Source organism: Lampetra planeri, chromosome 34 (genome assembly GCF_965212315.1).
Source record: "Lampetra planeri chromosome 34, kcLamPlan1.2.h2, whole genome shotgun sequence".
NCBI lineage: Eukaryota > Metazoa > Chordata > Hyperoartia > Petromyzontiformes > Petromyzontidae > Lampetra > Lampetra planeri.
This window is the reverse complement of record NC_136140.1, coordinates 10,864,864-10,892,158: the sequence shown is the minus strand read 5'-3', so window position 1 is coordinate 10,892,158 and position 27,295 is coordinate 10,864,864. Positions and strand designations below refer to the sequence as shown.

Below are 27,295 nucleotides of genomic sequence, written 5' to 3'. Positions count from 1 at the left end.
CGGAGGAGTGCGAGATCCACCCGACAAGCCGCGAGGAGCTGCTGCTGCTGCCTCCTTGCCCGCCAACCCGCCCGGCGCCCCGTTAGCGTAGACTTAGAAATAATAAAGGACTGCTTTAAAAACAAAATAAAAAAAACCACGATGGTCGGTCGAATCCCATTTTTTTTGCGTCTCCCTCGAGCAAGAGCACATCACGTGGGTCGGCGAGCTGCGGTCGTTTTTATTCGGATGCTCCAGTGACAAAACTTGCGGCACTTGCATGGGCCCAGACCCCCACCGCCCTCCCGTGTCCCCCCCACACACCGCCGCTCCCCTCTGCGCTTTATGCCGGGGCACCTCAAGGGCATCGAACACGCGCTCTCCACCACTGGGAGGTCGCGTCGCTGCCCCAGTGAACGAACGGCGAGAATACAATCTGAGAATACAATCTGAGAATACATTCTGAGAATACAATCTGAGAATACAATCTGAGAATACAATCTGAGAATACATTCTGAGAATAAAATCTGTGGGGGGGCGGGGGGCTCACGATTAGGGTTCACGGAGGGCTGTGCGCCGAGAGGGTGTTATTGCTATTATTGACGCCGTTTTATCCATCAGGCTCGTTAGACCGCCCCCACTAAGCTGTCAATCAAAACCCGAGCGGCGTGACTCCCCCGCCCCCTCCCGCGGGTGCACACCGGCGTGCTGCCGGCTCGGCGAGTACTCGGCCCTGCCAGGCGAGGAGGAAGAAGAGGAGGCGCATACAAAGATGAGCCGGGGATGGAAATGGTTCTCAAAAGCGTGGCTGGTTACCGACTCATAAATGAATATGTATCGTCACTGACACCATCCGAATCACACGTCGTTTACAAGCGAGCCCAACTGCCGACAATTTCTTTGTACAAAAAAATCCGTGGAGGTCGCAGCACGCGCCGCGTGGACGCAAGCGGGGGGGGGGGGGGGGGGCGTCCGGTGGTCCTCGGCTGGGCACGTCTTGCAGGGCTCCGGCCGTCTCAGCCTAGAACTGTAACGACAAAGGCAGGAGGCGTCACCATCACCACCCGCCGCCGTCACCACGGAATTTCATCCCGCAACCTCTCAGCAGCAGCCAGGCTCTAAATGAGCACCCGGAGGACCCCGAGTGAGTCACGGCGGTGACCGGGTCTCGAGTAACGAGTGACTGGCGGTAGCGAGCGGGTCCTCGGTGATGGGTGAGCGAGTCTCAGGGAGTCTCTCTGTGAGGAGTCTCGGTGATGGTGAGTCTCGGTGATGGTGAGTCTCAATGGTGGTGAGTCTCAATGGTGGTGAGTCTCTGTGATGGTGAGTCTCAGTGGTGGTGAATCTCTGTGATGGTGAGTCTCTGTGATGGTGAGTCTCTGTGGTGAGTCTCAGTGGTGGTGAGTTTCTGTGATGGTGAGTCTCAGTGGTGGTGAGTCTCAGTGGTGGTGAGTCTCAGTGATGGTGAGTCTCTGTGGTGGTGAGTCTCTGTGATGGTGAGTCTCAGTGGTGGTGGGTCTCAGTGGTGGTGGGTCTCAGTGATGGTGAGTCTCAGTGATGGTGAGTCTCAGTGATGGTGAGTCTCTGTGATGGTGAGTCTCTGTGGTGGTGAGTCTCAGTGGTGGTGAGTCTCTGTGGTGGTGAGTCTCAGTGATGGTGAGTCTCTGTGATGGTGAGTCTCTGTGGTGGTGAGTCTCTGTGGTGGTGAGTCTCTGTGGTGGTGAGTCTCAGTGATGGTGAGTCTCAGTGATGGTGAGTCTCTGTGATGGTGAGTCTCTGTGATGGTGAGTCTCTGTGATGGTGAGTCTCTGTGGTGGTGAGTCTCTGTGGTGGTGAGTCTCTGTGATGGTGAGTCTCTGTGATGGTGAGTCTCTGTGATGGTGAGTCTCAGTGGTGGTGAGTCTGAGTGATGGTGGAGTCTCTGTGATGGTGAGTCTCAGTGGTGGTGAGTCTCAGTGGTGGTGAGTCTCTGTGATGGTGAGTCTCTGTGATGGTGAGTCTCAGTGGTGGTGAGTCTCAGTGGTGGTGAGTCTCTGTGATGGTGAGTCTCAGTGGTGGTGAGTCTGAGTGATGGTGAGTCTCTGTGATGGTGAGTCTCAGTGGTGGTGAGTCTGAGTGATGGTGGAGTCTCTGTGATGGTGAGTCTCTGTGGTGGTGAGTCTCTGTGGTGGTGAGTCTCAGTGGTGGTGAGTCTGAGTGATGGTGAGTCTCTGTGATGGTGAGTCTCAGTGGTGGTGAGTCTGAGTGATGGTGGAGTCTCTGTGATGGTGAGTCTCTGTGGTGGTGAGTCTCTGTGGTGGTGAGTCTCTGTGATGGTGAGTCTCGGTGATGGTGAGTCTCAGCGAGGGGTCTCGGTGATGGTGAGTCTCAGCGAGGGGTCTCGGTGATAGCCTCACGTTTTTTAGGAACTCCTCGGCCACTATGCGAGCGCGGGCGTTGACGGACAGCTTCATCTCGCTGATCTCTTTGTCGATCTCCTCCATGAAGTTGATGAGGAAGTCCACCAGCTTATGCTTGTACATCTGCTCCGTGTGGAAGTTGGTGATGAGGAAGCTGATGTCGTAGCCCTGTGCAGCGCCCACAAAAGGGGGGGGGGGGAAGACGCCGTTTTCGATGTAGCAGGTGTAGCAGTGTACACCGCGCACGGCACATCGCACACGGCACAGCGTACAGCGTACAGGGCACACCGTACAGGGCATACCGTACAGCGCACACCGTACGCCGTACATCGCACACGGCACAGCGTACAGCGTACAGGGCACACCGTACAGGGCACACCATACAGCGCACACGGTACATGGCACACCGTCTACGTTACACTGCACACGGCACACTGTCTACGTTACACTGCGCACGGCACACTGTGTCTCAGTGCTATAAAGGGGGGGTCGAATTCCCGAACGGTTGATTGTCAACAAGTCTTCCAGACTACAGATGTTCCTGCATCTGTAGTCTGTCAACGAGTCTTTTTGCTTTAAAAAATGGCAGCATTGATATAGGCCGATAGTTATTAGAAAATGACGATGGTCCAAGGTTTTGGTTCCTTAAGAAAATGGGGAAACGGATGCGAGTTTTCAAGTCATGGAGGAACTGCGGCTTGACTGTAAACGAGTCCAGATTACGTGGGGGAGTCAACAGCGGTTGTCCGATACAGTCTCAGCCCCACCGTAGAAATGTGGAGTTTCCAGCACTGGTCTAGGGGCTTCATGCAGGATGCGAGCGCCGCCTCAGTGCTCGTCGGAGCAGCAAATTCGCTTCCGAGTCGGTCGCACACCACCACACGCGCCCTCGTGTGTACACTCCGCCATAAACACAACACGCACAGCACTAACACTGCGTGACACCACGCACTACCAGCTCAATCTCTCACGAGCTGTATACAGGCACACACACACCCCTATGCCACAGGTGAATAGGTGAGACACGGGTATAAGGTTGAGGAATTAAGAGAAAAGGGTGACACAGGGGGGTGAAGTGTGAGGACTAAAGTGAGGGTTAAGAGGTTAGGCAGGGAGGGTTAGAGGGGTGAGGAGGGCACCATGGTGGCTAGGAGATGTTAACCACCTCTCCGGGTATGCAGAGGGTCGCGGGTTCTATCCCGACCGTGACGCCTGCTGTATATTTGGAGTTTGCGTGTCTCTCTCCCCGCGGTCGCGTGGATTTTTTTCCGGGTCCTCCGGTTTTTTCCCTCCACATTTTACAATCAACGTCACGCGTTTTGAGTATTTGGCTGCTGTCAATTCCCATTCGACGACAAGCCACTTTCGCCGAGCCATCATTTGTGGTGGCCAGGATTGCTTCTGAAAAAGAGCTACATAGCTCAGTAGGGGCCTTACCTGGTGAAATAAAAAGTTTAGCTTAGTTAGTTTATAGGATTTGGAGAGGGGTGAGGAAGCTGAGACGTGTGTTTGAGTGCGAGGAGCGGTGAGGGGGGGGGGCGAGTGGTGAGGGGGGGGGGCGAGCGGTGAGGGGGGGGGGCGAGCGGTGAGGGGGCGGCGAGGGGTTACCTCCACAGGTTTGCGCCGTAGAATGAAGAAGTTCTCCGCCCGCATCATCATGAAGCGCATGAACTTGTGGCACAAAATCTTCTCGATCTCATCGGCCTGGGGAGAGTGGCGGGGGCCGGGGGCAAGGTGCGCGTCAGGGCCCGCACGGGACAAGGGGTGCGCAGTTGAACGCGAGGCCAACGCGGGGGCCGGCTGCGTGCGCGCGAGCGCCCGAGCGGTACCTGCTTCACGGAGATGCTGATGCGCACGGAGTTGATGGAGCCCTCGATGAGGACCTTCTCCTTCTCGTTGCGGCTGATCATCACGGGCTGCAGCAGCAGCTCCTTGCCGCTCCTGCTCGGGGCAGCACGGGGACGGCGGCCGTTAACGCGCGCGAGGCTCCAAGTGGTGCGGTTCGGCAAAGTGCCGTCACCCGCTTACGGGCGGAGAAAACTCTCGCTCTGTCAGGGTGATTTCCTGCTCCTCAGATGAACATTGAGCCATTGGTGCTCATCTTTGCTTCACAGCCCTGAGCCGCTGGTGGAAATTCCACATCCCGAAGTATGATGGGCCAAATCAACCTCCAACCAGGAGGTGAAACCTTGACGTGGAAATGCGGTTTCTCCCCACTGAGCAAAGTTGCCGGGCTTTCCCTGTATTCCCCATTGTGTTGTCTGTATTTCGGGAGCTGTGGGGTCTGACAGCCAGCACGAGGTCCGTTCACACAACGGTGCGAGTCTCCTCACTCCCCTCGCCACTTCTGACCACCAGCAGTATACATGTGTACACGACAGTTCGTCCATGAGCAGAAACTCTGCGGTGGCGAGATGTTACCGCTCTCGCCTGATATACAGGAGGTTGTGGGTTCGATCCAGGCCCTGAAGCCTGTGTATACTGAGTTTGCATGTCTCTCTCCCCGTGGATTTTTATTTGGGTCGTCCGGTTTTTCCCTCCAGTTAGAATCAACAGGCGTTTTGAGTATTTGGCTGCTATAAATTTCCACGTGAGAACCCACTTCATTAAGCAATCATTTGTGGCCAGGTCACTTCTGAAAAAGATATAAATAGCTCAGTGGGCCTTCCTTGGTAAAATAAAAAATAGGTTAAACAGTAGTTGACTAGTTTAACACATAGGCTTTCGCGACCAATATTATGGAGCAGTTGCATAGTTATAAGTGCTGGCTCCCTGTGTTCTATGACTTCAGGAACCTGACCAGCATCTACGACTGAACAAGGCTAATTCGCACGTCCTTCAACGCTGCGAGTTTATTGAATCTATCTGCGGTGCAACTCCAGAATGTACATGAGGACCCACATCTAATGGAGAGGGTCCCCTGTTTATAAACATCTGGCAGTTCACCAGCATTGGTTCAAGCATATTTGGAGACAATGAATTCTCAAAATGGCCCACAGTTGTTTCGTGTTGAACCAATTCCCACTGGATTAAAGCTATCCCAGACACGTGAAGGAGGTGGAACTACCTGCTTATTTGTTACTTTAATAGAATATACAGTGGTGTGAACGTAGAATAAAATATGATTTTAGCTTAATTCTAGATTTGAAGCTATCGTGACTGCAAGGATTCATACTCTTAGGTTTTGTCGGTAAAGTCACGTAGGTAAAAAATAATAATAATAAAATAATAATAAATGAAAATAACTAAATTAAATCACGACGTTTCGGTGGAAACACAAGTCTCCGTCTTCAGGTGGGACCGTCACAGCCAAATTTACTGTGTCAAGTTTTGATACAGTATTATTTTTTTTTTTACCTACGTGACTTTACCGAAAAACCTAAGAGTATAATTTTAGCTTGTAACGCGCAACAGGCTTCCCGGGCTCTCAGGGGTCGCTGCGGGGCGGGGATTGGCGGTGCGACGCTGCACGCTTCACCTGCGCCAAGCGCCACCGCTTGTCGCGGCGCTGGCGGCGGGCCCAAGTCGAAGTAATCACGAGCGCACGACCCGATCGTGTGACCAAGCGCCCCGGCAACAATGACAAGTCAGAGCACGAAGGCAACTCGCTCGACGACTCGAAGACTCTCTCCGGCCATTCCCATTCCTGGCCAAGTCTCTTCCCCGTCTGGTGACGAGAGCCCCGGGTGAACGCGATCGTCCCCCCATGTCGGCAAAAAGATTTCTAATTTGGACGCGACCTCTCTTCCTTGACCCACTTTATCTTGCCGATTAAAAACCTCTGCCCGTCCGAACTCATCGTCAGTCGTCTTCAATCTACTGCCGGATGAAATCCTCTCCTCAAGCCGTTGCTGCCTCTCACGATCCCGCAAAGACAATAAATCCATCCATCGTGTGCACACGAAAGGATTTCATCACTCCATCTCCTCGGTGGACGTTCCATCCCGGGGGAGCCACCCCGTCATTCACCGCTGTCTACCACCATTCTTTTTAGCCATGACACATACTGCCCACATCTACTCACCCTTTATTAAAAGTTTGAATGACATCATTAACCTGCATGTGTTCTCTAATCCATGTATTTATGAACTACATTCCAAAATAAGATATCCTGAATCGTGTTTATTTTGTATGTACCCATTCCCAGCTCCTATTTAATAATATGGATGTTCAAATTATATTTCTTACTTAGTTTAGCCACCTCAGTCTAGTTATTTCGGCATATCCATCTCAGTCTGACCACCTCAGCATAGCCACCTGAGTACAGCCACTAAGATAGTCATCTCAGCATAGCCACATCAGTATAGGCAACGCAGGAAAGCCACTCGAGCATAGCCACCTCAGCATAGGCATCTCAATATAGCCACCTCAGTGCAGGCATACCTCTTATAGCACTGCCTCTGACAACGTTGTTTAAATAAATTCATTGAACTCAGTGCTGCAGCTTCCAGTCCAGGTGGAAGAGGTAAGAAGAGCAGGTGGAGGGAGGGAGCATGAGGAAACCGCAGGGAGGGAGGGAGGAGGGAGCAAGAGGGAGGCAGGAGGAGCAGGAGGGAGCAGGAGAGAGGGAGCAGGAGAGAGGGAGCAAGAGGGACCACGTACCTCACTTCCACCTCGGGCTTGTTGTGCCGCTCCACGACCTGCGAGGAGAAGTTCTCCAGGCAGAGTGTGGCCTGTAGCGTGGCGCGCACTGCATTCAGGTAGGGCCGTAGAGTCGCCGTCTGTACCACGTACACGCACGCGCGCATAGAGGTGCACGCGCACACAGGCATAAAGCGCTATTGTTGACTATTACGTAATTTTATTTTGGTCAGGACAGCCTCACTGAGACTCATGACTTTTTTTTATGAGGGTCCTCCCAAGTTTATTTCAGGTCTCAGCGAATGGTTTGTGTATACCGAGTAAATTGATGATCCGACACTCACCGATATGCTCCCATCACTTGCTCACCGACGTACAGTCGTTTCCTTATCACCCTTCTATAGCTATTATCATGGTCAATCTTCATATATATTTACCCTGTTAATTCTTCCTCCTATGTTGAGCGTTCATTCAACCAGGCTGTTACATCCCATCCATACTACGTTCAAACGCCACACTGCCGGTGGGGTGAGCAAAGCGTCGCTCTCCCTGTTGATATTGGGTGGAACCAACGGCGTAAAGTGGCTCCAAGATACGTAAAATCCGGGGACCTCGTCGTGGTATCCATCACTGCTGCCACTCACCTCGACCACATGGGCACCCACCCAATCAGCCAACCGAGTGGGGATGCAGTTAAGATGTGGACATATCACATCAGCCCCAACGCTTCGTAACGTCGCTTTTGCGTGGGCATTTAAAGAGGGCAGTTCAGCCGCTTATTAGGAAGTTAGAGAGGAGTTCCGTGTTTGTAAGGTCCTTGTGCTTCCCGTCTTAGACCCTCAAATCATTGGGGGTACAATCGGGAAAGTCATTTATCAGGTCTCTGCACAATCTGATAATTGACCGTGTCAAAATTGTATTGACTGCACCTAGGGTTTGTACGCATATATGTTGAACTTCTTTTGCACCGTACATAGCCAACCTTGCTAATTGGAGGTGTGGGGGAAGGATAACAAACTAAACACAAAAAGCAGTTCTAAATAAATTAGTTTTTAATGTAGATTGAAAAGTGCATAGCTCCAGTGGCTTCCTAATATCGGAACATCATTCCAGACTGCTGAATAAGGGCATCCGAAAGCGCCGCGCGATGCAGTGACCATTGCCTTTCTTCGATTTGTTATCCAAAGATGATTCTGGCGTTTGCGTGATGGTTCGTGCGCTCCTTGACAAAATCAGCAAGGTAATAACACTGCCTTAAAAGGAATATGTATATACATAGTAGGCGACGGGGAGAGGTGAGACGCTACCTGTGGCCTACGTGCGGTGCAGGGCCACTGCTTGACACGTCACCTACTGCTGTTTATTACTGCGAAGGCCACACTGTTTTTTTGACAAATGTTTTTGCATTTTCAAAACACCGTCTCCTTTACACTACACACATGAATAGCCTCCTTGACGCGGCGTGCCGCACAGCACGGGTTATCTGACCATACTTCCCCCCCCCCCCCACATTGCCGGTCAGTGCAGATTTAAAGGCAGGGGGAACGTGGGCACGTGCGCATCATAAGACGTACAATGAAACCATTGACTTGACCACTCAGCTGGCTCTCAGATGGTTTTAAATAAGTAGTGTATCGTGGAGTAGCGCGGGGGCCGGTGGCATGGCCTTGCGGCAATAGGCGTTCGCTGCTTGTTGCAGAGGTTGGTAGTTTTTAATGCAGCGGCCGCCCTGATTAATACTGCGGGTATAATAGCCGGAGTAGCACGCTTCAGATTGGACGTTAAAGACCCCCACCAACCCACACCCCCTTGATGCCAATCATAAGCGTTAAATATCTAACGTGTACACATTTGACAAATTCCAAAATCGCCCACACATTACTCAAATGGGATTCAGCAATTTGCGGAAATCGTCAGACTAATGCCCCCGGGATAGCTCTTGCAAAATGAGACTCATCTCACGCCTCTTGTTCGCCTTCTCACCTGGTTACATCAAACTAACTTAAACCAAATGGGTTGTTTGATGCGCCGCCCCCTCTGCAGATCGTGTCGCCCCCACAGGGCCACCGACAGCAGCAGCAGCGGCTGTTTGTTACTCTTTGGTGGTCACCCATTCCACAGCATTAAACACGTTAAAAAAGCGAAAATATTACATTCCCTGATAGCGGGCCGTGAGTCTATCACGTGGGAAACACACTGTTGACGACACCTAAAGATTGCTTATGTTGTTTTATCGACCCCAGGAGGGATAACGGGCTGAATTGTATACCTGTCACCCCATACTATGGTTTACTCGTATTCTTGTACAGGGAAATGTAGTTTTAGGTCCATACGGCATACAGCTGTTTCAATACTGGCAAAAAATATATATATTTTTTTTTGCCTATTTGTGTGTTTCTATCTTGTGATGGGACTTTGTAGGATGAACGTTGATATTTATAAGTGTAACCAATCAAGTCTGAAATAGTCTGTAATAAGGGGTTGACAGGTATGGAATTGCAAGCACGACCCAACCAAGCTCGAATCTCTCTCCGTTTCCGATGACGCAGTGGCGATGTGGCCAGAGGCAGCGACGACTCGGAACACCGACATCCGCTCCTGCACTGGAGACCCACAATCGCCGCCGCACGAATCACGCGCCGCCTCGGGTCGAGCGGCTACCCGGGACGATGTAGCGGGCACTTGATAACAGCGCCACTCTCGTAGTGCACTACACCACCACCACCACACTGGTAGTGCACTACACCACCAGTACCACACTGGTAGTGCACTACACCACCACCACCACCACCACACTGGTAGTGCACTAAACCACCACCACCACTCGTAGTGCACTACACCACCACCACACTCGTAGTGCACTACACCACCACCACACTCGTAGTGCACTACACCACCACCACCACACGTAGTGCACTACACCACCACACTGGTAGTGCACTACACCACCACCACACTCGTAGTGCACTACACCACCACCACTCGTAGTGCACTACACCACCACCACTCTCGTAGTGAACTACACCACCACCACACGTAGTGCACTACACCACCACCACTCGTAGTGCACTACACCACCACCACTCTCGTAGTGAACTACACCACCACACGTAGTGCACTACACCACCACACGTAGTGCACTACACCACCACCACTCGTAGTGCACTACACCACCACCACTCGTAGTGCACTACACCACCACCACTCGTAGTGCACTACACCACCACCACAAGTAGTGCACTACGTGGTGTACTGCACTACACCATCACCACACTCGTAGTGCACTACACCACCACACTGGTAGTGCACTACACCACCACCACACTGGTAGTGCACTACACCACCACCACACTCGTAGTGCACTACACCACCACCACTCTCGTAGTGCACTACACCACCACCACTCTCGTAGTGAACTACACCACCACCACACGTAGTGCACTACACCACCACCACTCGTAGTGCACTACACCACCACCACTCGTAGTGCACTACACCACCACCACTCGTAGTGCACTACACCACAAGTAGTGCACTACACCACAAGTAGTGCACTACACCACAAGTAGTGCACTACGTGATGTACTGCACTACACCATCACCACACTCGTAGTGCACTACACCACCACACTGGTAGTGCACTACACCACCACACTGGTAGTGCACTACACCACCACCACACTGGTAGTGCACTACACCACCACCACACTCGTAGTGTACTACACCACCACCACACTGGTAGTGCACTACACCACCACCACCACACTGGTAGTGCACTACACCACCACCACCACACTGGTAGTGCACTACACCACCACACTGGTAGTGCACTACACCACCACCACCACACTGGTAGTGCACTACACCACCACCACACTCGTAGTGCACTACACCACCACACTCGTAGTGAACTACACCACCACCACACGTAGTGCACTACACCACCACCACTCGTAGTGCACTACACCACCACCACTCTCGTAGTGAACTACACCACCACACGTAGTGCACTACACCACCACCACTCGTAGTGCACTACACCACCACCACTCGTAGTGCACTACACCACCACAAGTAGTGCACTACGTGGTGTACTGCACTACACCATCACCACACTCGTAGTGCACTACACCACCACACTGGTAGTGCACTAAACCACCACCACCACACTGGTAGTGCACTACACCACCACCACACTCGTAGTGCACAACACCACCACCACTCTCGTAGTGCACTACACCACCACCACTCTCGTAGTGAACTACACCACCACACGTAGTGCACTACACCACCACCACTCGTAGTGCACTACACCACCACCACCACTCGTAGTGCACTACACCACAAGTAGTGCACTACACCACAAGTAGTGCACTACGTGATGTACTGCACTACACCATCACCACACTCGTAGTGCACTACACCACCACACTGGTAGTGCACTACACCACCACCACACTGGTAGTGCACTACACCACCACCACACTCGTAGTGCACTACACCACCACACTGGTAGTGCACTACACCACCACCACCACACTGGTAGTGCACTACACCACCACCACCACCACACTGGTAGTGCACTACACCACCACCACACTCGTAGTGCACTACACCACCACACTCGTAGTGCACTACACCACCACACTGGTAGTGCACTACACCACCACCACCACACTGGTAGTGCACTACACCACCACCACACTCGTAGTGCACTACACCACCACCACACGTAGTGCACTACACCACCACCACAAGTAGTGCACTACACCACCACCACACTCGTAGTGCACTACACCACCACCACTCTCGTAGTGAACTACACCACCACCACACGTAGTACACTACACCACCACCACTCGTAGTGCACTACACCACCACCACTCGTAGTGCACTACACCACCACCACTCGTAGTGCACTACACCACAAGTAGTGCACTACGTGTTGTACTGCACTACACCATCACCACACTCGTAGTGCACTACACCACCACACTGGTAGTGCACTACACCACCACCACCACACTGGTAGTGCACTACACCACCAACACACTGGTAGTGCACTACACCACCACCACACGTAGTGCACTACACCACCACCACACGTAGTGCACTACACCACCACCACACTCGTAGTGCACTACACCACCACCACACTCGTAGTGCACTACACCACCACCACACGTAGTGCACTACACCACCACCACACGTAGTGCACTACACCACCATACTGGTAGTGCACTACACCACCACCACCACACTGGTAGTGCACTACACCACCACCACACTCGTAGTGCACTACACCACCACCACACTGGTAGTGCACTACACCACCACCACACTGGTAGTGCACTACACCACCACCACACTCGTAGTGCACTACACCACCACCACACGTAGTGCACTACACCACCACCACACTCGTAGTGCACTACACCACCACCACACGTAGTGCACTACACCACCATACTGGTAGTGCACTACACCACCACCCACACTCGTAGTGCACTACACCACCATACTGGTAGTGCACTACACCACCACCCACACTCGTAGTGCACTACACCACCACCACACGTAGTGCACTACACCACCACCACACTAGTAGTGCACTACACCACCACCACACTAGTAGTGCACTACACCACCACCACACTAGTAGTGCACTACACCACCACCACACTGGTAGTGCACTACACCATCACCACACGTAGTGCACTACACCACCACACTGGTAGTGCACTACACCACCACCACACTCGAAGTGCACTACACCACCGCCACACTCGTAGTGCACTACACCACCACCACACTCGTAGTGCACTACACCACCACCACACGTAGTGCACTACACCACCACCACACGTAGTGCACTACACCACCACCACACTCGTAGTGCACTACACCACCACCACCACACGTAGTGCACTAAACCACCACACTGGTAGTGCACTACACCACCACCACACTCGTAGTGCACTACACCACCACCACACTAGTAGTGCACTACACCACCACCACACGTGGTGCACTACACCACCACCACACTAGTAGTGCACTACACCACCACCACACTAGTGCACTACACCACCACCACCACACGTAGTGCACTACACCAGCACACGTAGTGCACTACACTACACCACCACCACTGGTAGTGCACTACACCACCGTATTGGTAGTGCACTACACCACCACCACACTCGTAGTGCACTACACCACCACCACACTAGTAGTGCACTACACCACCACCACACTAGTAGTGCACTACACCACCACCACACTAGTAGTGCACTACACCACCACCACACTGGTAGTGCACTACACCACCACCACACTGGTAGTGCACTACACCACCACACTGGTAGTGCACTACACCACCACACTGGTAGTGCACTACACCACCACACTGGTAGTGCACTACACCACCACACTGGTAGTGCACTACACCACCACCACACTCGTAGTGCACTACACCACCACCACACTCGTAGTGCACTACACCACCACCACACGTAGTGCACTACACCACCACCACACGTAGTGCACTACACCACCACCGCACTCGTAGTGCACTACACCACCACCACTCGTAGTGCACTACACCACCACCACACTAGTAGTGCACTACACCACCACCACTGGTAGTGCACTACACCACCACCACTACTCTCGTAGTGAACGCAGAGGAACGCGGAAGCTAAAATCGCGGCCGCGCCCGCGCGCCGCTCCCACGGCTCCACGACTGCGGGGACGAGGCCGCGCACTCCGCCAGTTCGCCACCAAGCCCCGCGCCTCAGAGCCCCGCGCCGTGGCCGGTGACCCTCGCAGCCCCGACCGGGGCGATTCATCGCCCACAAAACGACCCGAAGCGGGTCCGCCGCGCCCTCACCATGGCTGCGTTCCGTCTCCTCCCGTGCCGCCGCGCTCACTGCGCATGCGCGCCCCGCCCTGATTGACGCCCCCCCCCCCCACGAGGCACGGACCGCACCACTTTGCCCTGGCGCCGGGGGGGGGGGTAGAATCCCTACAATTGTTTATATTCATACAATTACCTACAATTGTTGCTGAATTCAGACATGTCTATCTGGTGGCTTCTGCTTTACTCTTGTAAATTAACTGTAAACCATGCAGTTGCACAGCGATGGCGTAAAATGAGAAATGATCTGTTTGTAATAAAAGCAGCACACTTTATAATGGTAGGTTTTTACCCTTTTAACTGGTACAAAACTGACACCTTTATTCAAGGCATCATGTTTGCAATGACCACAACACAAGTAGTCAATAAAGCAAACAAAAAGAAGCAACTCTGATAAGGATAATAATATGCACTGTTATTGAAGTTGATTGGCCCACACCCGAGACGGCTTTCTTTAGAGCCTAGTCCCCATTGGTGTAGGGCCAGATGACACCAGAAGGCGTACAACTCAAAAACAGTGCAATATCAGAGTATTGAGAGTTCGGGGTAAACATTTACACTATGAGATCTCTTTTACCAGTGGCAAAATATTACTTGAAGCGTTCCCCCTATGTGTGTAATGGGGAACGCCGTATATTTTAAAAACATACCCCACATAAGGCGAAAACCGCCCCCATTCGCGAACGCTATTGGTCCAACCGCACCGCGTGACCGGCTGCACGACCCAACCGCGTATTTGAAAACGTAATACAGATTAACAAAACCCACCTTCGATTGGCTCAATGGGCGGCACGTGACGCGCGGAGGCGGCTGCGATTGGCTGTGGCGCGCGCGGAAAGAAAGCGGCAGAGAGGCAGAGCGAGAGGGGACCGCGGGCAGTGGGGACTGCGGGCCGGGTGAGTGCCGGGCCCTGGGTCCCTGTGACCGCGGTGTGGAGTTGGGATCTCGGTGAGCGTGGGCCCTGGGTCTCGGTGACCGCCTTGTGGGGTTGGGATCTGGGTGAGCGTGGGCCCTGGGTCCCTGTGACCACGGTGTGGGGTTGGGATCTGGGTGAGCGTGGGCCCTGGGTCTCGGTGACCGCCTTGTGGGCTTGGGATCTGGGTGAGCGTGGGCCCTGGGTCTCGGTGACCACAGTGTGGGGTTGGGATCTGGGTGAGCGTGGGCCCTGGGTCTCGGTGACCGCGGTGTGGAGTTGGGATCTGGGTGAGCGTGGGCCCTGGGTCTCGGTGACCACAGTGTGGAGTTGGGATCTGGGTGAGCGTGGGCCCTGGGTCTCTGTGACCACGGTGTGGGGTTGGGATCTGGGTGAGTGTGGGCCCTGGGTCTCGGTGACCACAGTGTGGAGTTGGGATCTGGGTGAGCGTGGGCCCTGGGTCTCTGTGACCACGGTGTGGGGTTGGGATCTGGGTGAGCGTGGGCCCTGGGTCTCTGTGACCACGGTGTGGGGTTGGGATCTGGGTGAGCGTGGGCCCTGGGTCTCGGTGACCGCCTTGTGGGGTTGGGATCTGGGTGAGCGTGGGCCCTGGGTCTCGGTGACCGCCTTGTGGGGTTGGGATCTGGGTGAGCGTGGGCCCTGGGTCTCGGTGACCGCCTTGTGGGGTTGGGATCTGGGTGAGTGTGGGCCCTGGGTCTCGGTGACCACGGTGTGGAGTTGGGATCTGGGTGAGCATGGGCCCTGGGTCTCGTGACCACAGTGTGGGGTTGGGATCTGGGTGAGCATGGGCCCTGGGTCTCGGTGACCACGGTGTGGGGTTGGGATCTGGGTGAGCGTGGGCCCTGGGTCTCTGTGACCGCGGTGTGGGGTTGGGATCTGGGTGAGCGTGGGCCCTGGGTCTCTGTGACCACGGTGTGGGGTTGGGATCTGGGTGAGTGTGGGCCCTGGGTCTCAGTGACCACGGTGTGGGGTTGGGATCTGGGTGAGCGTGGGCCCTGGGTCTCTGTGACCACGGTGTGGAGTTGGGATCTGGGTGAGCGTGAGCCCTGGGTCTCGGTGACCACGGTGTGGGGTTGGGATCTGGGTGAGCGTGGGCCCTGGGTCTCTGTGACCACGGTGTGGGGTTGGGATCTGGGTGAGCGTGGGCCCTGGGTCTCTGTGACCACGGTGTGGGGTTGGGATCTGGGTGAGTGTGGGCCCTTGTTCTCAGTGACCACGGTGTGGGGTTGGGATCTGGGTGAGCGTGGGCCCTGGGTCTCTGTGACCACGGTGTGGGGTTGGGATCTGGGTGAGCGTGGGCCCTGGGTCTCGGGGACCACGGTGTGGAGTTGGGATCTGGGTGAGCGTGGGCCCTGGGTCTCTGTGACCACGGTGTGGAGTTGGGATCTGGGTGAGCGTGGGCCCTGGGTCTCGGTGACCACGGTGTGGGGTTGGGATCTGGGTGAGAGCGTGGGCCCTGGGTCTCGGTGACCGCCTTGTGGGGTTGGGATCCCAGTGAGCAGGGTCTGGACTTGTGAGTGTTATGCTGTGTGTGTGGGAACCAGTGTTTAAGTGCGCCGTCTGGACATCTGTCGTAAAAAAAAAGCTTCGTAGCTCATCAGATTCCTCCAGTACAGTATAAAGATCCTGTGTGTGTGGCGTCTCTTGAAGGCGCACGTGGGGGGCGGGGAGCCACGGTCGCCATGAGCGAGCTCAAGGAGTGCCCGCTGGAGTTCCACGATTTCCGCGCAGTGGAGCACACGCGCCAGTGCCCGCGCTACACGGCCGTGCTGAGCCGCCCGGCCGAGGACGGCGTGGGCCCCGAGGAGCTGGACACGCTGCAGCTCGAGCTCGAGACTCTACTGGCAGCGGCGTCGCGCCGCCTGCGCAACCTCGAGACGGAGATCCAGGTGTGGTGGTGGTGGTGGTGGGGTTGAGGGTGGTCGGTGGTGGTTGAGGTGTTGGGGTAGAACCGGGCTGGGGAGCGAGAGATGGGATGAGTAGAGGAGGAGGAGATCCCAGGTGAGGAGAGAGTGGAGGGGTGAGCGGAGAGATGGGATTAGCGGAGGAGAGATCCAGGCGAGGAGAGGGTTGAGAGTGCAGGGGTCAGAAGAGTAGAAATCCAGGATTGGGATAGGATAAGTGAAGGAAGAGATTCCAAGTAAGGAGAGAGAGTGGAGGGGTGAGGGGAGGTACCAACGGACTGAGACCCCGGTGAATAAAGGGTGAGCAGAGACATGGGGTGAGCAGACGAGAGATGCAAGTGAGGAGAGTGGTGTGACACAGATGAGGGGATGGTGATGAGTGAGCTGGCGGTCCTAATGAGGTGCAGGGAGAGACCCAGGTGATGAGGGGTCGCGAGGCGCGGCTGGTTAAGGGGATCTTTCAGTCGTGTTTTGAGCCACGAATGCATTTGCATACCTGTCAACTCATACGGTTTACCTGTATTCTTGTACAGGGAGTTTTCAGGTCCATACGGCGTACAGCCGTTTCAATACAGGCATTTCTTTTGGTCTATTTGTTTGTGTATCTCCCTTGTGGTGAGACTTTGTAGGATGTACTTTGAGATTTATAAGGGCATGGGGTGACCAATAAAGTCTGAATTGGTCTGTGATGAGGTAGGCATTGATTAAGGGGTTTAAAGATATGGCACCATGACCCCTCCCTTGCCCCCCCCCTCTGTTGTGGTGCCGCACAGATCCTGACCGACTGGCAGGATCGTAAGGGCGATAAGAAGTTTACGAAGGCGGCCGAGCACGTGGCATCCTCCACAGGCAAGCACGGAGGCAGCAAACCCAAGAAACAGAAGCCGGACAGCAAGGGGAGCCATGGGTGAGTGCTTTCGGGGGTGGTGGCAGGTTTTATAAGGCCACGAGTTGACCAATAAGTTATGAATTGGTCTGTAATAAGGTAGGTACTGATAAGGGGTTGACGCCATCTCGCTTGCGTGTGCGTGTGCGTCTCCTACCAAACGCGACTTCACGCGCGCGGTGGGTGACCCCGCTCGTGTTTGCATGGAGACGTTTAGCACGAGCAGAAAATGTAAAAGATCTGAAAACCCCAAAAGAGGTGTGAAATTGTCCTTAAATATCCCAAAATCCTAAATGTTTTCTTCCACAACTCATCCTTAGACTTTCTTGATGTTTCTGACCCAGGTTTCTCTTGACAACGTCTCAATGGCTCTCGTGTACACGTACACTCTGTTGTCCCGTTAAGCGTGTTGTTATCATAACGCTAACTGGATATAACGCCATGAATATATTAGGGAACACATGTTTTGTTATGCCGCGGATGTGAATTGGATATAACGTGATCGAGAGAATGGAACTACGTCGCGCGAGTAGGAATAAGCAGCTGTACGGCTGCTTCGTCGTAGCGTGATCATACAAGGCATTGGGATGCTTCTCGATGCTACCCACGCGCCTCAATCTTTGTTTGGCCTGCATACGCATCTCACGTGTTATTGTGGACTGCTTTACGCCCTCTATTATATATTAATTATTATAATGAGATTTTCCCATAACGCGGTGTTCTTCAGGAACGGAACTACCGTGTTATAGGAGAACAGACTGTCCAGCCCTTTTTTCCACTAATGACTGAGGGCCACCTCACTCCACACGGGTTGTGGCGGTAATTTGACCATACTTCACCATGCTGGCCAGTGCTTTTTGGTGAAGGCGCAGGGAGCATCGTAGAAGTTCGGTACAACAATCGGCTTTTCTTATCTTCCCCTCTTCTCGGTGGCTCATGCCTGGTTTTAACATCATCTGCATTTATCTGAATAAATGTCATCTACCCGTCGATTCCTCCGAATGCCGCTTGGCCAGAGATGGCTGCAAAAATCTCATTCAAAGTTTAGACCAGAAATTGGCCTGCGCGTCAGACAAAATACGCCCTTCAAAGTTGTTGTTTTTCATTCAACAACGCGAGGATGTTTTTGGAGACACAAAGTCACCTGAAATATGGGACGAGCCTGGCTCAACCTCTGGCTCCCCTCGGGAGGTTCGGCCTTCCGTCGTTTGCTGACGCTAAAGTGACCGGTGGTGGGGCGGCGTGGTGCCGGTAGCGATGCCGAGACCGTCGGTGCGGGTCGCAGGCACGGCTCGGCGGGGGCGGGGGGCGCCCACGGCACGGGGGCAGGCGGTGGGGGCCATGGGCCCGGGCGGCCCAAGACCAAGAACCTCCAGCCCAAGTTCCAGGAGTACGAGTTCCCAGACGACGTGATGGACGAGCCCCGGGCGCCCAAGAACGACGCGCCCAGCCGGTAGCACGCGCACGTAGCACGCACATGCGTACTCGCAAAATGCGCGCACGCGTGCACACGCATACGTGCACGCTATGGCGCGCACAAAAATCCACACATTTTAAACCCACATTTACACACGCCAGAAGCACACACATACACCAACTAAACGTCGGGTTTACTCTCCAACACACCGGTGTGTTTTTGTTTACGTGACAAACCTTACTAATTGGCCGTGTCGGGTGGTGGCAGGTTTAACGACACATTCATATTTACGCAATCTAACCCAAAAAAACCTTTATTATGGATGACATTGGTCGCGAAAGCCTACCATGTGTTAAACTGATGCACAATTGCACGAACGTATGCGCGCACAAGCAACTGTAGGCTCACACTCACATTTACATACATGCACGCACGTGAAAACTTGCACAATTACACACGTACACGGCCATATATGCACGCGTGCGCAAATACGAACGTGTTTGCCGACACACATAGTTACATACAGGGACACCCGTATTTTCTCTCAAGTGCGCACAACAAAATAAAGCGAAGATCCCTTCCCTGTCAACAGACTTTTAGCTCACTGCACTACAAACCCGGTGACCTATGTAACATTCCCATTTGATAAATATTTCAACTCGTTCTGGGCCTCCCCTAGGGCGATTCAGCCTTAAATTGGTTCCTGGTGCGTTGTGTAAGCATCAGCATTGGGGAGACGATAGCAGTCAGGCGTAGTGCTGGCCACCCACCTGTTTGTTTGCTGTACGGCCTTCAATAAGGTGCTCGCTAACAGCACTTGCCCCACCAGTCTGTTAACGCTATACAGGGGAATCTTTGTCTTTTGCGCGTGATGCACAGCTTCTGGGCGTCAGTGGAGCCGTACTGTGCCGACATCACGGCCGAGGAGATCCGAGTCCTGGAGGAGCTGCTCAAGGTTCCGGAGGATGAGGCCGAATACTACAAGGTGAACTCCCACCCAGGAGTCACCCTGGCGGGCGGTCCCAGGCGCTGCCCCCCCCCTCCCATCTCCATGCGTTGCTCATTGCACGTGTGCGTTGGCTGGGCCGTCGTAGGTGCTCGCTATCAGGACTTGCCCCAGCTTTAATGGGGGGGGGGGTTCTTATTTTAGCTGGGTCATGTAGCCCATGCCAGCCACCACTTGCCCCAGCAGCTTTCGTTTGGATGGATAGAGGGGGATAAATGGATGCGGCACGGACTAGAGAGGAAATGGGCTGATCTGGTACAGGCAGATGTGGATCTGAGTGAACTTGCCGCTGACCGAAGCCAGCGGTGTCAAGATCGCCCTCTGTGGAGGAGGCTCGTGAAGGATGCCACTGGACAGTTGGAGGTTGTCGCCCTCCGGCAATAACAACGGGCAGAGTTCTGGGCGGCTAAAACGTTGCAAGGTAGCGCAGTTGGGAGCACACGTGGTGCATCTGCCAGTCATGTCAGTCAGCCAATAACACGGGTCTGTCCTGTGACCTGCCAATGATCCTCTGACGCTTTACGTGCAACTCGCCTTGCATGAGCGCTGTGGTGACATCACTGCTGCTTCGTAGAAAAGGATGGTTATTGGGGGTCTGTCAGTATCTGTGTTGGGATTGTAGTCGGGGCTCATGTAACGTGTTGTGGGCTCATGTCGGTGTGTTTTGTTGTGTGTGTGTGTGTTGGAGGGCAGGTCCCCCCGCTGGGCAAACACTACTGCCAGCGCTGGGCGCAGGAGGACCTGCAGGAGGAGCAGAGGGACGGCGCTCGCCCTGCAAGCGCGGCCGACAGGAAGAAGGGGACCCAAGGCACCCTGGGAAACACAGGTCAGGGGTCATTGGCACCAGAAGCGCTAATTTTTAAAGGTGTGTGGCCACAGCCACCGTCGGATTCTCAGTGCGGATGTTTTTCCGGAGCGCGGCAGGAACTGTGCGTGCGTGTGCAGAGGTGGACAACCTGATGCGGCGTAACGATGCGGGGACGCAGAACGAGCAGCCGGAGGACGCGTGCCCCTTTGGGCCGCTCACCCAGCGCCTGGTGCAGGCACTCGTGGAGGTAATGGCCGCGTCCACCCCTGAGCAATTGGTTGTGCTTCTTGGTTGCCTGCAACCAGAGACGACGTCCACATTATAAGCAGGCGATTCGTTCGTGCGACCTGATTGCTCGGGCGTGAATAAGCTGTCGACGGCCGTGGGTGCCACGCGCATGGCAAAAAGCAACGTTCTTCACTGTGGCTCTTCCTGCCGGTAGTGTGATCATCATCACCGTCATTTACTGTTTACAGCCAGCAGTGCACCCACATGTGGCTCTATTGAAGGGGCATAGCGTAGAATGTACTATCACAGTGGTAGCAAATAATTATGAATGTCTGCTGAAAACTGTCATTATATATACACATGTAAAATATACACACTTGGCTATTTGCAGAACTCATGGGTACTTGTTGGCTCTTGGCCTTTTACAGGTTCGTCACCCCTGGTTTATGGCCTCCCTCCCATGATGCAGTACATCTCAAAGTGCCAGTGGAGTCATGACTCGTATTCATTCGCCAGATGGCCACAAAGTGGTAATACAGCAGTGGGTTCTCAAATCCGTGGGGACGTTTTGAATATTACTCCCTTGTGTGCCTGTGGTTACTGTGGGTACTGTGGTTCTCTCAAGTATGCAAAACTTGCCATTTATGGAATTGGTCAAAGGACCCAAAGTAGTCGGACCCTCCTAAACAGAGTCTCCGGACTCGGCAAGGCTTCCCCAGGTAAAAAAATGAATGGCATTGTTGCTGAGCACACAAGGCTCTGCTGGTTGTAACGATGGTGTCTGCCTTGCAGGAGAACATCATCTCACCCATGGAGGAGTCTCCGATCCCGGAACTGGCCAGCAAGGCCAGTGAAGGGGATGGGGCGGCCACATCCCCCCGCAGCCAAGCCAAGCCGTTCAGGTAGACGTGTGTGTTTGGGTGAGGATCTGCATCGGTCCATGTTTGTTCGATGGACTGGTTACCAGCAGTGTCAAGATCGGCCTCTGTGGAGGAGACCCGTAAGCAACAATGGTGAGTGGTTAACCTATTTAAACTATTTTTTTTATTTTTGCAGGTAAGGTCCACTGAGCTGTGTAGCTCTTTTTCAGAAGCGACCTGGCCATAAATGAAAGCTCAACGAAGCGGCTTACACGTGGATATTTATAGCAGCCAAATACTCTAAATGCATGTTTCTAAATGTTAGGGAGAAACTGGAGTACCCGGAGAAAAATCCACATGACCACGGGGAGAGACACCGCAAACTCCAAATATACAGCAGGCGTCAGGGTCGTGATCGAACCCACGACCTCCTGTGTACTGAGCGGAGTCGATAAAATTTCGCCAATTAGTTACTAGTGTGTTTTAGAGTATACCTACAATATTTACAATTACCTTGAAACCCCTTGTTTACGTGACAAACCTCACTAATTTGCTGTGTTGAGTGATGGCAGTTTTAACGACACATTTATATTCACGCAATCTAACCCGAAACACCTCTTACAGATGATATTGGTCACGAAAGCCTACGTGTTAAACTAAACATCTCTCGACTGCGTAGTTAACATCTCGCCAGAGCAGAGGAGCGACCCTCACATCAACGATCCTGGTGACCCAAATTCGATTCCCATGCTCGCTGACAGCACCTGAACCACCAGTCTGTTCATCTCTATCCCAGAGGATCTTTGTCTTTGTAACGTGCGCCCGCGAGCGCCGTACCCATGTGCAGGACCTCACGTGTCTGTTGTGCGTTGGTACGTGTGCGTGCGTGTGCGTACGTACGTGCGTGCGTGTGCGCGCGTTGGCCCACCTCAGCGTGCCGCACACCAAGTCGCTGGAGGCGCGCATCCGGGAGGAGCTGCTGGCGCAGGGGCTGCTGGACTCGGAGGGCCGCGGCGGGGAGGACTCCGAGGACGAGGTTCTGGCCGAGCTGCGCAAGCGGCAGGCCGAGCTGCGTGCCGTCACGGCGCACAACCGCGCACGAAAGCAGGACCTCCTGCGGTGAGGCCCTGCTTGCTCAAATGAGCATTGGTGCATTGGTGCATTGGTGCTCGTCTCAGACTGCTTTTTGTGTTTAGTTTGTTGTCCTTCCCCTCCCCCCCACACCTCCGATTAGCACAATTGGCTACGTACGGTGCGAAAGAAGTTCAACATACATACATACGTCTCCTGCTAACATCTCTGAGCCGGTGGTAGAAATTCTACATTTCAATGGCAGGGACGAGTGTCTGTCCGTAGAACAAACCAACTGTTTGACTTTCCCACGAAGTGGTACCTGTTTTATAGGGCCCCCAGAGGGATGATGGGCTGAGTAAACCCCAACCGGGATTTATCTTGGTGACCTTCCCGTTGTGAGCCGCTCGCTCTACCGCTAAAGCCACCTCACCAGATTGCCCATCCCACCCGAGCGGATCGATTCATCCCACTGGGACATTTGATGAATTGTCGCAATTTCAGAGTCGTGGATCAATTCATGAATGGTTTTGTTTAACTTAGTGGTGAACGGCTCGCGCCTCTCGCGGTTGCATGGGCAACGTGAACTTAGCTGCGTGCGACGTATCATCCGCACAATGGGACCACGTCTATCCGCTGCTGGATGAGAACCTCCCAAAGCCCTTATTATTTGTTTCTTTCGGTTAAGTCACGTCTAAAGATAAAATAATAAATTAAATTAAATAATAGAATACGACGTTTCGATTGCAACACAAGCAATCATCATCAGGTATAATGAAATAGCGACATAAAATCTAACCAGAAAACTATAGACAGACATATTAGCAGACAGATATCACCAAGATACATAGCGACTTGTTTTCTCTGCCTGTGTCCTCTCTTTAGATTGTTCACACTTAAATTCTAACTTAGCAATCTTTGAAATACGTAATCAACCAGGCTATGCGTTAATTGTGTGTTGACCGACCCTCTGTGTTGTATTACATTACATTTCGATATTTTACTAGGTTATTTAATTTTAGTGTGTCCTTCTCCTGATTTTCAGGCTTGCTTGCCGTGCCATCGCATTCGCAGCACCACGTCTGTTGACCACTCATTGATATGCTAATTTTTTCTCTAACCCTCCTCCCTCTCTCTGCCTCCGCCCCCCCCCCCCTCTGTCTATTTAAGGCCACCACACAGAGACGATCACCCCTCTCTGTTACCTGTGTTGCTCTCGCTATGTATCTTGGTGATATCTGTCTGCTAATATGTCTGTCTATAGTTTTCTGGTTAGATTTTATGTCGCTATTTCATTATACCTGATGATGATTGCTTGTGTTGCAATCGAAACGTCGTATTCTATTATTTAATTTAATTTATTATTTTATCTTTAGACGTGACTTAACCGAAAGAAACAAATAATAATTCCTGCAGTCACGAAAGTTCTAAAATTAAGATTGAACCACTTCTACGGGGAAGTTTTAAGCTTATCTTTTTTCTCTCTCTCTGGCGACTTGTTTTCTCTGCCTGTGTCCTCTCTTTAGATTGTTCACACTTAAATTCTAACTTAGCAATCTTTGAAATACGTAATCAACCAGGCTATTGAACCACTTCTACGGGGAAGTTTTAAGCTTATCTTTTTTCTCTCTCTGGCGACTTGTTTTCTCTGCCTGTGTCCTCTCTTTAGATTGTTCACACTTCAATTCTAACTTAGCAATCTTTGAAATACGTAATCAACCAGGCTATGCGTTAATTGTGTGTTGACCGACCCTCTGTGTTGTATTACATTACATTTCGATATTTTACTAGGTTATTTAATTTTAGTGTGTCCTTCTCCTGATTTTCAGGCTTGCTTGCCGTGCCATCGCATTCGCAGCACCACGTCTGTTGACCACTCATTGATATGCTAATTTTTTCTCTAACCCTCCTCCCTCTCTCTGCCTCCGCCCCCCCCTCTGTCTATTTAAGGCCACCACACAGAGACGATCACCCCTCTCTGTTACCTGTGTTGCTCTCGCTATGTATCTTGGTGATATCTGTCTGCTAATATGTCTGTCTATAGTTTTCTGGTTAGATTTTATGTCGCTATTTCATTATACCTGATGATGATTGCTTGTGTTGCAATCGAAACGTCGTATTCTATTATTTAATTTAATTTATTATTTTATCTTTAGACGTGACTTAACCGAAAGAAACAAATAATAATTCCTGCAGTCACGAAAGTTCTAAAATTAAGATTCTCCCAAAGCCCGTCGCCATCTCTCTCGTGGTGTTTCGCTTTGATGGCCAACGTCGCGCCGGCTGTCGGGTCGATTTCATTCCTCTTAGCCCCTGCGGTGGTCGTCCCCCCCGGCACACTGCCTCCCTTCCCTGACAACGTTCTTGGCCGCTTATCGTCGTACCCCACTCACGTGCCCAGGCCCAAGCACTTGGCTTGACGGTCAATGTGATATCTTTTTTAACCTCAGCTTGTTTGTTTCTATTCTTCTGTGTGTGTGTCGTATATATATTTTTGGGAACAACAGAATTACACAATTCAATGCACGTGTTACAAGCTTGAGAATACATTTTAGTCTGTTAACCCTTGCCCATTCCGATGACGTACGTCATCAGTTTTTCCTCCGATTCTGCTCCGATCGACGTACACGTACGTTACGTACGTCATCGGAACGGATTCAAAATTAAAAGGCTATGCGGGAGGGGCGTGTGCGGCACAGTTTGGCGCCAGCTATCGTAAAGTTGCGGTCGTGTCGCTACGGTTCTCCGTCGTGAGTAGCGACGTCTTTAAAAACAGCGGCACTGCTACTATGACGCCTCTAAGTAAAATTAATGCCGAGCCGCTTGCGCATTTACGAGATTCGGCGGTGAACGGGGACAGCCACACGATGCAGACGTCTCGGAATGAGAAAGTTTGTAAGTAATATTATAATAAATAATAACAATCCTTACAATTACGTTGCGCCTGTAACGTAGCTCAAAACGTCTAATGGCAGCTGTCCAACGTGTGCAGTGCGAACCTGAACACGGCACCGGCCTGCAAGTGGCCACCGGTCTGCCAGCAGGGGGCGATGTTTCTATTGGTCGTTCCAATTTAAGTAAATTTGCGGTGTAATTTTTCGAATCGCTGAGCAAGCCTCTTTGTTGCACAGTAACACCTCGATTTACGTTTCCCCATTTTTACGTCATTTCGCAAGCACATCGTCGTTGTGTTCCTAACACAGCTACCCGATTTGCGTCGCCTCAAACCCACACTCGCGTCGCCGACAGCATCGTCTGTCCTTTCTCGTTATCCGTCGTCCTCTCAGCCTTCACTTGCCCCACCACCGTACTGCTACCCTGTAAACCGCTCCGATTGACGTCGTTTTGATATTCTTTGTCGCACATTTACAGGGACGCAATCCCCCGACGTAAACCCAAGGGGGTTGTATTACTCATATTACGGTTAATACACCGGCGGTATTAACCAGGCCAGCCGGGGCGGCTTGAACTGCCAATCCCTGCAACAAGCGGTGAATGCGCCACCGCTGGACACGCGTCTCTCTGCCCCCGAGGTTCGGGTTGGCGTGTACCGTTATGCGTCTTCTCGCGCAGGATGGCGCGGGAGGAGATGCGGCGTCAGGAGCTGCGCGCCCGCGCTCGCGTGGCCGACACGGAGGTGATGGAGGCCTACCGGCGCATCATGGGCGCCCGGCAGAAGAAGCGGACGCCCACCAAGAAGGAGAAGGAGCACGCCTGGAAGGTGCTCAAGGAGAGGGAGAGCATCCTCAAGCTGCTGGATGCGTGAGGACGTCAACGGGTTGGGCGGGGGATGGGGGGAGAGAGGCCATCGCCGCGTCGTCGGCCCTCTGGGGCTCGCGCCTGCGCCGTTGTTTCCGCGAGGGGAGATGTTGGCGTCCCGGGGGTGTGGAGGTGATAGCCGATCCTCGCGTGCGTCGCGATTTGACGGGTTCGTGATTCCGTTAAACGGTCAGTTCGTCTCGTTTTTGAGCGTCTCGTTGTCGCGTTGCCTCCTCTTCGTTTGTACAGTTTTATTTACCCCCCACTCGCCGACACTTGTAACGTGAGCGCGTCGTCTGTATAGTTCGCAAGTCGCGACTTCTCGCGCACGATTTAGGTAACGTGTGCATCTTGAGAACAGGAATCGATTTGAACCCGATGCACCGTTACACGCCCGGTGGGTAGGGTGCTAGGCAATCGTCTTGCTGCGTTTCCACGACCCCGAAGAAGCCGGCTCATCGTCCTGGATGCCTCTCCCATTACATCCCATCCCCTCCTGTGGCCTGGGAGGGAAGAGATAAGAGATACAAATAATGCAGGCCTG

At 53.0% G+C, this 27,295-nt stretch overlaps 2 protein-coding genes across 3 annotated transcripts; one reads left to right on the top strand and one right to left on the bottom strand.

Moving 5' to 3' along the window:
* Nucleotides 1–200: 200 nt before the first annotated feature.
* On the bottom strand, nucleotides 201–13,927 carry ARPC4 (actin related protein 2/3 complex subunit 4). The gene is made up of 6 exons (XM_078610733.1): nucleotides 13,852–13,927; nucleotides 6,981–7,099; nucleotides 4,208–4,319; nucleotides 3,987–4,082; nucleotides 2,376–2,546; nucleotides 201–1,006 (listed from the first exon to the last, which is right to left on the bottom strand). Exons 1-6 carry the CDS (start codon nucleotides 13,852–13,854, stop codon nucleotides 1,001–1,003), a joined length of 507 nt encoding a protein of 168 aa, XP_078466859.1. The 5' UTR covers nucleotides 13,855–13,927; the 3' UTR covers nucleotides 201–1,000.
* A 750-nt stretch (nucleotides 13,928–14,677) lies between these two features.
* Nucleotides 14,678–27,295, top strand: TADA3 (transcriptional adaptor 3). 2 transcript variants are annotated; one of them, XM_078610732.1, is made up of 10 exons: nucleotides 14,678–14,774; nucleotides 16,463–16,701; nucleotides 17,490–17,623; nucleotides 18,858–19,055; nucleotides 19,899–20,004; nucleotides 20,719–20,851; nucleotides 20,971–21,080; nucleotides 21,854–21,963; nucleotides 22,855–23,040; nucleotides 26,566–27,295. In XM_078610732.1, the coding sequence occupies exons 2-10, from the start codon at nucleotides 16,495–16,497 to the stop codon at nucleotides 26,756–26,758; spliced, it is 1,377 nt and encodes a 458-aa protein (XP_078466858.1). In that variant the 5' UTR covers nucleotides 14,678–14,774; nucleotides 16,463–16,494; the 3' UTR covers nucleotides 26,759–27,295. The 2 variants fall into 2 exon arrangements, with proteins under 2 accessions (XP_078466858.1, XP_078466857.1); XM_078610731.1 differs by having other exon boundaries at nucleotides 14,739–14,826.

Excerpts from the sequence above, each read along its gene's own strand:
- ARPC4 (XM_078610733.1), bottom strand. Across the intron at positions 4,320-6,980 it reads AAGCCCGAGGTGGAAGTGAG|GAGCGGCAAGGAGCTGCTGC; the intron begins GTACGTGGTCCC and ends TGCCCCGAGCAG. Across the intron at positions 4,083-4,207 it reads TCAGCATCTCCGTGAAGCAG|GCCGATGAGATCGAGAAGAT; the intron begins GTACCGCTCGGG and ends CACTCTCCCCAG.
- TADA3 (XM_078610732.1), top strand. The coding sequence starts at position 16,495 with ATGAGCGAGCTCAAGGAGTGCCCGCTGGAGTTCCACGATTTCCGCGCA. Across the intron at positions 21,964-22,854 it reads AGCCAAGCCAAGCCGTTCAG|CGTGCCGCACACCAAGTCGC; the intron begins GTAGACGTGTGT and ends GGCCCACCTCAG. Across the intron at positions 23,041-26,565 it reads CGAAAGCAGGACCTCCTGCG|GATGGCGCGGGAGGAGATGC; the intron begins GTGAGGCCCTGC and ends CTTCTCGCGCAG.